Here is an 11566-nt window from a genome sequence, read left to right on the forward strand (position 1 = left end):
CTTGTCATTAAGTTAGAATTGAAATTTAAAAAATTAAGTTATTTTTAAATATAAAAAAAACATACTCTTTTTAGAACAAATTAAAAAAGGAAAATAAGCTACATAAATTGTACAAAATAAAATAATAAATAAGTGAAAACAAAGTGCTGACACAATATTTAACAGCCAATAAATACCTCTTTGACATTCCTATCAATCAATTATGTACAAAGAAAAATTGGGACCCTTGTGATTGAACTTTGTCAAATTGCAAATTTTTCTTATACTTTTGATTTCTTTCTTGAATAAATATAACAATATTCTTCTCTCTTAAAAAAATAATGCTATAGTAAGAGTAATAATAATTGCAATGAAAATTGCCCACCATGGTTGGTGGTAATGTACAAAACAAAAATAATTAAAAGAGACAATAACATAGTAGTGGTTGGTGATAATTTCGGTGATGCGCCGTTCCCAAATATCATTCCAAAGAAGTCACTATCATCTCTGCCGCCACCGCCTCCGCTCCCGCTACCTCCGGTGGTGGTCCCTCCTCCATATGATATGCTGATACCATTATCCCTGTTTTTTTTTTTTTTAAATTTATTTTTTTATATAATGAAATACATAATAAGACGCGGATGTAGTATTAATAATGAGTTCAATTGAATCTAATACTTTGGACATGGAAAATATACATATACAACAACAATAACATGCCCAGAATATTCCAACACATGGAGAGAAAATAGACAGATAGACGTGAAGAAATCACTAAAATTTTGACATATATATAAAGAGATGGATTTAAGATTTGAAATTTATGGCATTTGGATTTTAGTTCTTTTGAGTTATTGAGTTCTAAATTAATAATTTGTACATATTAAAGAAGTTTGTGACGACAAATATAGGATTTGGCCTAAAGTCATTGGTTTCTGACCTACATGTACCTTCTACTCTACCTCTGCCTCTATATGTGTATGTGTGTGTGTTGTGTTTGTTAAAATCTGTCTATAGCCAACCCTTAGGACCAAACAGCGCCATAGACATTCAGGAATAATAAGTATGTCACTGTATCTTTCTCCTCTTAAATATAGGTTTAGTATGCATAACGCAAAGACTCATAATAATGACTTACGCCACAAGTCCCTCAATCAGTCACATGAACTAAAACTCACCAATTTAACAAATACTAAACTTAAATATTGAACCCATATTTCATGCCATTCAGTAATTTCATTCTTTAAATAAAGGGACTAAGAGAGACGGATACCTAAAATAATGGCTTTTTATTTTGTAATAGAAAATATAATAGTTTCTTGGAGTCTTGGAGAAAATGCCTGTGGGCAAATAGTGGATCTTTACAAACAGCTTTAACTTTACTTCCATTACAAAAGCTTTCTGAAAGACTTTCAAACACGTTAATAAGCTGTTCATATCACAGACGAGTCAGCATGATAAAAGGCCCATAATGGATCTCATTTTTCTTGGATAATGACAAGATCAAAATTATTTCATGAAACAGTGAGAGGGTGAGATTTTTCTAATACTGTAGTAATTAATCGATTCTAATAGGTTAAAGAATTGGATAGGTCTTTTTGACCTGACATTTTCTAGGAGTGTTTTATGTCCAAAAAAAAAAAAAAAGGAAATTTGTTCATTTAAACAAGGAATTATATTATCTATATTTTTGCCTATTACAAGTATAAAAATGAATTATATGCCTACATTGAACAATAGACCTTTCACATTTATGTGTAAAATGATTAATGTATAAATTGACAAATCTAACTTATGCAATCACAAGAAGAGTAAGTCTAATATGTACTAGTACTTGCATTTTTTCTATTACTTCAACACTATGCTACTCCTACTACGGAAAAAAAGAAACTTAGGATAGGAATATGGGCCCGTTCTACTACCTTTCTTCACTTAAATATAAATTTTTCTAGTGTAATAAGATTTAAGCTCATAATGTGGGCCTAACACCCATATTTTATGTTGTGTTCTTATCACTAAACTAAATCCTCGGAGCTTAAATGGTGGACCCACCTTGTACCTCTCATATTTAAATTTTTATTAAGTGTTTCGCATGATCAAACTTTAGTACGGTGACCCCTTACCAATTCTTCTTATTCTTTTCACTTACACCTACCAACTAAATATCTAGTCCAAAATCAAGTTGCTCACTCTTGGGGGTGAAGATTTACGTGATAGAATATCCATTCATGAAGACCTCATGTGATGTGAGGGTGGAAATGGTAATGGCTAATAAATACAAATAAGAGAGAGAAGGGATGTATGGACAAAAAATATTAAAGTCATACACATTGTCGGTGTAAAGAACTTTTTATACTATCAGGTTTTTAAAAAATATGTATACGTAAAAAAATTTTAAATGTGAGATTTATAATTTTGAAAATGAGACAGATTAACTGTCATAATAAATTAAAGTGGCTCGATGGTCTAAAAAGATCATTATATTAACAATATATATAATATAACTTAGACTCATTACAAAAAAGATTTAACTTACAGAAAATGCATTTGGGCAAATAGTGGATCTTTACAAAGAGCTTTAACTTTAGTTCCATTACATACGCTTTCTGGAAGACTTTCGAACACGTTAATAAGCTGTTCATATCACAGACGAGTCAGCAGAAAAAAAGGCCCATAATGGGTCTCATTTTTCTCCGATAATAACAAGATCAAAATTATTTAATGAAACAGTGAGTGGGTGAGATATTTTTAGAAAAAATAATGAATTAATTAACCGATTCTGATAGGTAATAGGTCTTTTTGACATGACATTTTCTAGAAGTCTAAGAACCCGTTTGATCATAAAAATTATTCACTTTTTTCCGGAGTATTTTTTCACTTTTAAAACTTTAGTACTGTGACCCATTACCAGTTCTTCTCATTCTTTTCACTTACACCTACCAACTATAAATCTAGTCCAAAATCAAGTTGCTCACTCTTGGGGGTGAACATTTACGTGATAGAATATCCATATCTCATGAAGACTTCATGTGAGAGTGGAAATGGTATTGGTTAATAAGTACAAATAAGAGAGAGAAGGGATGTATGGACAAAAAATATTAAAGTTATATATTTGTTGGTGTAAAGAACTTTTTACACTATCAGGTTTTTAAAAAGTATGTATAGATAAAAAAATTTAAAAATGTGAGATTTGTAATTTTGAAAATGAGACAGGTTAACTGTCATAATAAATAAAAGTGGCTCTATGGTGTAAAAAAATCATTATACTAACATTATATATAACTTAAAGATTCATTAAAAAAAAGATTTAACTTACATATAAATTTGGCAGTGTACATAATTTTACACATTCGGTGCGTTTTAAGCAATTTGTAGCTAATAACCTATCCTATTTATTTGGTTAACAATTTCACTTTTTGGGAATGGTTACATAAAAATTCTTTTACACATTCAATGTATAAAGCATTATTAAGTCTAACTAAAATCTCACTTAACTTCAGTTTTTGAGATGAAACACATAATAAAGTTGATCGGTCAGTTACTACTTACTCCTCGTCCTATATTACTTGTCTATTTTGCCATTTACACGCCCTTTAAGAATTTATTAATAAAAATGTATTTTTACTACATTACCCTTATCTCTCTCTAATTAATTGCACTCTAATCAATATTGGTTACTTAAAAAAATAATTAATGTTAAGGACAAAGTAAAAAAAAAAAAAAAATTCTATTTTGATTTTATAAATAGATAAATATTTTGAAATGAATATTTATAGTAATTTGGACAATTAATATGAGACGGAGAGAGTACTAAACATGGAGGCTGCAACCCATAGATTTACCTAATAGGGAAAATCTTGAATACCAAATTGAGCAGCTAGGCCATATGGGCCCTACCTTTGTCTTAAGTAAAAGTAGCCCAAAACCCAGTTAAATATCAGAAGTGGGGTCCAAAATCTTTAAAGCATTTTGGGCCCCATGTTTTTCATGGGCTGGAAAGCATGAACAAGAGAATCTAAACTTCACATCTCACACGCTCTCACATTAAATAAACGGAAGAGGGCCAGCTATGCCACTGTACTGTTAAAAAATGGCTAAATATACCCTATGTTATGCTTTGGGTTCAAATATATCCTTATTGTTATATTTTGAATTCAAATATAACCTCCTCCGTTAAAATTGTCCAAGGTCTATTCCAAATCTGACGTGACACTAATAACTCAGTGAGGTGGATACTACGTAGCATGCCACCTCACCACCCAACTCATTTACCCTTCTCTTCTCCTTCTTTCACCTGCCACTACCATCTCCTCTCCCTTCACAATCACTGCCGCCGTTAGCACCACCACATCAGCGTCTCCGCCTACAACGATGCGAAAAAGCTTTGCAACCATTTTGAAACTGTGGAATATTAGAATAACTCTGTTTTCCATTTTCTAATCAGTACCAAAATCGAAAGCATCCATTTGAAGAGCAATGAAAATAAGCTCTATTGAAGGCTGATTTTTCTGGGAAAATTCAAAAAGGAAATATATGTAGAGGAAGCAGTGACTATTTGGCTTATTAGTGAGAGGAGAAAAGCACTGAGGAATTTGGATTTAATGCAGCAATTGAACCGGTGTGGTGGTGCTAACGGCGGCAGTGGTTGTGAAGGGAGAGGAGGTGACAGTGGTTGTGAAGGGAGAGGAGATGGTATTGGTTGGTGAAGAAGGGGAAGAATGAGTTGGGTGGTAAGGTAACATGGCACGTGGTGTCTATCTCACTGAATTGTTAGTGTCACGTTAGATTTGGTGTCCACCTTGAACAATTTTAACGGAAGAGGGTATATTTAAACCCAAAGTATAACAATAGGGGTATATTTGGACCTAAAGTATAACGAAGGGTATATTTAGCCCTTTTTCAATAGTACAGGGGTATATTTGGCCGTTTTCCGTTAAATAAACACCTCACATGACCTAATATTCCCTTTTTGCCCTTCCCTACAATTAATTAATTGTTACGAATAAATTATATAAAGATAAAATACAAAAATTCTAGACGAGTTAATTAATTATGTAAATTGGATAACAATAAAATAAAAAGATTCTAGCCGCATCCAACTTATTAGTTACAAAGTTATTCACCGTCAAGAACTCATGACCCATACTTAGAACGGAAAAGGGTCAAAATTACCCCTGAACTTTGGATTGGGTCCGTATCACTTTGACTGGAAAAAAAAATCAGGTCGGTTTGGATTATTTTAGTGGGTAAAAAATTATTTGAGGGGAAAATAATTTTGAAGGGCTGGAATGATGTCACGTGGCAGCTGTTAGACATAAGGGTATAATTGACCCCATAGTATAACGGTAAGTGTATAATTGACCCTAAAGTATAACGAAAGATATGAATGAACTATTTCCTAAAGTTCGGGGGTAATTTTGGCCCTTTTTCGTACTTAGAACAATTCCACTCCAAGGACAATCAACCCTATGGATTAATTATGATTACTTATATTTTATTTTCGCTCAAATTTATCGATTCTTAAGATTAATTATTATTAATGAAATATAAATATTAGATGCGAGTAAGTATTAATCAACGTAACTGTCACCAAGGAGATTAGCTATATAAACTCGCTGCATAAAGTATATTACTAAAAAGTGACTTTAATTAAATCTATGAGCACTCAACTAGAGAAAGATAACGCAAAGCCTACACAAGGCTCTATTTTGCGGTTGCGCTTAGCTTTTAGGTGCTCAATGTCCGTATGATCACATGGATCTATGTATGATGTATCATAGCGTTGTACTTATTCTACCCTTTCTACTAAAGTACACATTCTTTAGTCTTTAACAAATCCACCCTACCTTCTATTATTCTTTAGGCAATAGAAAGAACAAAGAGAAGCAAGTGGGTTCGATAGAAAGATGAATAAGAAGTTTAAAGATGATAAAAGCCCTCGTGATTCTTTTTCTTTAGAGACAAATAGTGGTATTCGATCCAATCTCAATTATTTTGTCGATGTGAAAATTGCATAAAATGTCACATACACACACCCTCCCCCTTTAGAAACTCAATGTTCTTGCTGAGGTTCAATGATGTGAGATTTCGCCTAAAATTAATTAATTGAACCTAAGTTAGTCCTACTGCGGCCGATGTGATACTCGAAGCAGCTTTAGTACCACCTATAACAACCCAATACCCTAATAATATATTTCACTTTGTGTTTAGCTCTGCACGACTTCAAAATACACCATTAGGGTCGTATCTATGCTTTGTTTCCTTATACACTCAACATCCCTTTCATATTTCGTCGATGAGGGATTTTTCCTAGGGTATCATAGTATAGATGTCAGATAACCTTGCCATCTAAAACATAAGCAAATGAGAAAAAATCACCTGACATTTTTTATGTTCACTAATCTCCTATTTTCACCTATTTAGACCACTTGGTCACTTAATTTGTTTCATTAGTACTCTACTTGTACATACACTTGTCTCAATCTTTTTTATTTCAATATTTTCGACAGAAAAAAAAAAGGTTCAATTGATTTTTCTTTTCTTTTCGTGTAATGTTTAATCATCAAAGTGTTGAGCATCTTAAAATTATGAAAATATCTAGACAATGTGGGATTAAAAAGTGACAATATATGAGAAATGTCAGGGGGTGTGCACCTTGGGGCACCAAAAACACCAGCATTAAGAGTAAGTTGGTCAATAATAACAGCGGATTTGGGCTCCACGCTCGAGGCTTTCGCGTATTGGCTGCTCAATCCTTGACCTGATGGCACAAAAAATGCTCCATTTACCATTACATCCCCATCTGTTCTCCAGTTCCACCCACTCCACTCACCCTCGTCTGTATCCACGCGCTTTGTTACCTATTAAATAGACAAACAAATTTCACCAATATTAGTATTTGAAGATGTCAATGTTATAATCAAGTATCCTAATTATGGATAATTTTGCATTCTGACAACAGTATTGTAAGCTAATACACAACCAAGTATTAAGGGCGTGACCTTCAATCAAATGAATCATTTAGCCTTCTTATAGTATGCGTTCCATCAGATAAAATTATACACAATTTAAAAAATACATACATAAAATACCTAATTTTACAAAGTGATCATGGATTCACGTGCTCCAAAATTAGTACACAAATTTGCCCATGACTACAGGGACACTCAAATATGAATGTGACACTGAAGCTTTGTATAATTAGTCATGTATTTAGTCTTTTCTTTACTATAGCAATGTATGGGTCAATTTGTGCGCATCTTGATTAATTTTACGGAGTACAAGCACCGACTAACTCTTTACGAAGTAAAAAAAATTACCTAATATTTTTACCTTCACTGAAATTTAAAACGACTTCCTTTTTTATTTGTTACCAAAAAATGATAATATTTTCTATTTAAAAATTTATTCTTAATAAAAATGTTCATTGACAAGGAAAATGGAAAGACATCTTCACATCAAACATTATTGGAAAGGCATCCAGCTGACAAATTAAAACCAGTAGAACTGGCAGGGCGTCTCACCCACGAGCAGCTGTCGCGTGATTCTATCAAGTCAAATTTCGGGGGACATTGGTCCAATAAGTTTACTAGATTCGTAAAGAAGAAGCTCCAACATCATTAACCCAATGATTTTCCATGTTTACCAAAATAACACAAAAAATAAACTAAACATAATATCCCACTAATTCTAAACCATCTTGATTTGTTTGGGGGGGTGGGGGGGGGGGTGGGGGGGAGGAGTCTATCTGCCAGATACTCAAATTAATCAAACTAGTAAATTGTGAATATCAAATGTCTAAAGCTTTCAATGAAAGAAAAGAAATTTGAGTCTTCTGAAAATTAACCTTTTAATAGGGAGCGTTCTACCTGCTTAGTGAATCTTTTTGATGGATATTCAAATTAATTGAATGAATGTCAAATATCTAAAGTTAAAAAGAGAGTGAGAGAAATACCTCTTTTGCATTTGCATCAACTGGCGCAGTATAGCGATTGCCTTGACTGTTAATAGTAGGATTAGCACTTCCTCCAATTGCATACATTTGCCATTCTGTAAAATCATTGTTCACTACATGTATGTAACCTCTTCTACACCTTGGCATTCTCTGTACTAACCCTACTCCAAAATGATTGAATGCTATTGTCACCTATTTTTTCCACAAATTACAAATCAAACCCCCAAAACTTTAATATTCCTCAAAATGAGCGAAATAGTACAGTAAAAGAAAAATTCTTTTTCTACCATACAAAGTCCTCTGTTTATCCGAAAAAGTCATATTTTAATATTTAAATATAATTTAACGTTAAATTCTCATTTTACCCTTAATTAGAAAAAAAAAATTGTAACCACAGGAATGTTCCCGACTTGTTTAGCCAATAATTTCCAAAAGTATTTATTTCTTTCTTAAATTCCGACCTTTCAAACACTGCCATACAAATTGGAACTGAGGGAGTCTATATACTTTATCCCCTATTATATTTTTGACTCATTCATATCATGAACTAGTTGAAGTATAAAGAATGGTTTTGTCGGAGCATATTGACGCCTGAACTTTATTAGGGTCAGGAATAAATACGAGACGATTTGCTAACAATGATCCCAAAATAAAGGAGAGGATAAATTAAGATATTTCGTTGAAAATATGAACATTGTCTAACCTGCATTCCGGTGTCAGGCGTGTATTTATCATCATGTCCCAAGAGCATAACTTCATCATGATGAGTAAAATAACTATTCGAAATAGTAATAGCCGTAGATCCCATTATAGCATCAATTAAGCCATCAGTACAGTGAGACAAAGCACAATGATCAATCCATATATTCCTTGAATCAAATATCGATATCCCATCACCGTCCGATATTCCTCTATGTCCAACATGTGTTGGACTAGACCGTATCTCAGTATTCCCCGAAGGCTTACAATCGTATATATGAATATTATGTATGATCACGTTACTAATAGACTGCAACGTTATACAACCGTTACCAGTAATATGAACTTTTGCTCCACGACCATCAATTGTTTTGTAACTATTTACTATAAGTTCGTGTTTTAATGTAATGGACATGTCTGCTGCAAATATGATCCAAAGTGGTTCTTCTTGGATAACAGCGTGTCTGAGGGTGCCTGGAGTGGGGTCCACAGTGTCTCGGTCCGAGGAATCCGTTACGACGTAGTACTTTCCATTTTTACCCCCGATTGCGCCCTGGCCAAAGCCTATGGCGCAATCTGCTAGGCTCTGTCGATTTTTTGACCAATTTGGGTCGCAGCGCCAGCAATCGTCTATCGGGTTGCCTGTTTGACATTGTGCATTTGTGGTGGTGTCTAAGAGTTCTCTTCTTGAAATCGATTCGTTCACCTTCCTGCAAACATACAAAGCAGAATTGGTTATATGAATATCACTAGCTGCATAATTTAGGACGGAATCGTACCAGCACTAACGTATCGAATTCTATCATAACTTTAAATGAAGCGTGTTTGGACACAGAGTCCTAGAATGGATTAATGTGACAGTTTTTAAGTATTATGGTGAGTTGATTTATCAAATGATTACTCAACTAAATAGTTATTATCTCAGAAAACCACTTTTGTTCTTGATTTTAATTTTTTGGAGAGTATACTAGGATGGATATGAGTATGTGACAGTTTTAACTATTTTGAGCTGTAACCTGACAAATTCGGAGCTTAATTGGAAAAAATTAAGATTGTGATGGTGACTTTTGTGGTGAAATCTAACTGTTTCAAGACATTGTAATTGTAGCAGGAAGGAATTAAATTAGAAGGAGAAAATACAGAACTAAATCAAAAAGCTTGTTGTGATAAGCTATTGATAGAAGGGATTGTGAAGCATTTTGTCAAAAAAAAAAATGTACAAACAGAAAAGTGCCAATTCAAGAACGGTCCAAATTTGATATGAGCTTAACCCAGATGAGGTTACCACGTAAGTACTCTTTCATTCTTAATCATAAATCTCGAGTTCGAGCCCTCATTATTGAGTCGCCTTTGGTAGATAGTTTTACCGCCAATGTAGGACTTCCTAGTGTGAAGTCGAATTAGTCGAGCCCAAAAACGGATAAAAAACATCTGGACAGAAACAAAAAAACAAAAAAAACAAATGGGGTTTATGGATTTCTTTGGAAAACAGAGGAACCCAGATGAGCATATGTAATAATGAGTTAAGCCCAGATGGGGTTTTGTGGATTTTCTTGCAAAAACAGATATTACCAATATGAGCAAAATAAGAATATGAGGTAATGTTATGCATAAAGTTAGAATTACCTTTGTACTTCTTGAACCACAGCTTCAGGGTAAGGATGTTGATGAGGAAGTGTGAGATTAAGGGTAGCTGTAATTAGTGGGGAAATAGTGATTAAGAGACAAACTAAGAGAATGCTGATGACAGAAAGCATCTTTGTAAGTGTAACAAAAATTGTTGAATGAGTTATATTCCTTGTAGTTATTGTTCTGTTTCTTGGCTAAAAGGAACTCTCTCAAGGGAGGGAAGAGATTTCTTGTTCTTGAAATATTTTGGAAAATATAATGTTCGTTATATAATACTTGAACACTAGTATCAAGAATGAATATAATAATTCGTAAAAAAAGACTATTGAATTGGGTTTGTATAAGGTTTTTGGACTTTGTGAAGAGGTTTTGTACTAGGCTAATTTTTGTTTGAAGAAGAAGGAAGAAATTTTTTGTGGATGGTGGCTACGATGTTGATATGAGCCAAAAACCAATTCTCACATGAGGAAACTTTAGGTTTGAGAGAGAAAGAGGCTCTTGTTATTTTTCTCTCCTTTCGTAGCCTTTTTCAGCCACTTACATTCCTGGCTTGGTTCTTAATTATATTCTATATATAAAATTGATGTCTTCAATATATATATTAAATTATATGGCAGTCGGGTGCATAAAGCGTCCTGCTTAGCAGAGTCTGAGCAAGGTTAGTACCCTATGGGTGTGATGTAGATAGTTTATCCTAATGCAAGCATTAGTGACGGCTTTGACAGCTCAAACTCGTGACTTATAGATCACATGAAGACAATTTTACCGTTACTCTAAAGCTCCCGTTCTTAAATATATATTAAATTGAAAACAAAAAATCGAAATTTCAAGTGGCTTATCTAAAATATATCAGCAACTTCCTAGTGGTAGTGGGGACAGGGGAGGTGGGATTTTTCTATTTTATGCAGCTGGAGATTCTTTTTCTTTTCTTTGTTTTCCATCCATCTTATATGCTAGTTCATTATGGTATAATATTCGGCGTAATGTTTACTTTCTTGATCTGGGCAAGGGGTGGAACCTTTTCTAATACACTTTTCATATAATGGTTAAAAAAGGATGTGATTTGTGAATGTTAAGATTTTATACTAAACTAGTTAAATTAGCTATATAGCCTTTTGAAGTCCATAATTGGAATAATAAGATGGTAAGTCAGAGCCATTTTCCCCCCATTTTTTATTATATTACATCAAAATTTCTATTCCTCTGTCCCATAATAAGTGTCATCTTACCCAAAAACACACATATTAAGAAACCAGTGATGAAGTGTGAAGTTTACCAAATTACCCTTATGCGAGAAAAAATATA

At 33.4% G+C, this 11566-nt stretch overlaps 1 protein-coding gene across 2 annotated transcripts; it reads right to left on the minus strand.

The window, feature by feature from the left end:
• Nucleotides 1-232: 232 nt before the first annotated feature.
• Nucleotides 233-10807, minus strand: LOC132614355 (probable pectate lyase 13). Of its 2 annotated transcripts, XM_060328781.1 has the most exons (6): nt 10259-10396; nt 9918-10063; nt 8637-9342; nt 7934-8125; nt 6634-6839; nt 233-561 (listed from the first exon to the last, which is right to left on the minus strand). In XM_060328781.1, exons 2-6 carry the CDS (start codon nt 10061-10063, stop codon nt 324-326), a joined length of 1488 nt encoding a protein of 495 aa, XP_060184764.1. In that variant the 5' UTR covers nt 10259-10396; the 3' UTR covers nt 233-323. The 2 variants fall into 2 exon arrangements, with proteins under 2 accessions (XP_060184764.1, XP_060184765.1); XM_060328782.1 differs by lacking the exon at nt 9918-10063 and having other exon boundaries at nt 10259-10807.
• Nucleotides 10808-11566: the final 759 nt, after the last annotated feature.

This window comes from Lycium barbarum, chromosome 10 (assembly GCF_019175385.1).
Source record: "Lycium barbarum isolate Lr01 chromosome 10, ASM1917538v2, whole genome shotgun sequence".
NCBI classification, from domain to species: Eukaryota; Viridiplantae; Streptophyta; class Magnoliopsida; order Solanales; family Solanaceae; genus Lycium; species Lycium barbarum.

Bases quoted from the DNA above. Each gene is read 5' to 3' on its own strand.
- LOC132614355 (XM_060328781.1), bottom strand. From the start codon at position 10,063: ATGTTTTTTATCCGTTTTTGGGCTCGACTAATTCGACTTCACACTAGG. The intron at 9,343-9,917 runs GTAACCTCATCT...GTATGTTTGCAG, and splicing joins AATGAAAGAGTACTTACGTG to GAAGGTGAACGAATCGATTT. The intron at 562-6,633 runs GTGCACACCCCC...AAAAAAAAACAG, and splicing joins GGTGTTTTTGGTGCCCCAAG to GGATAATGGTATCAGCATAT.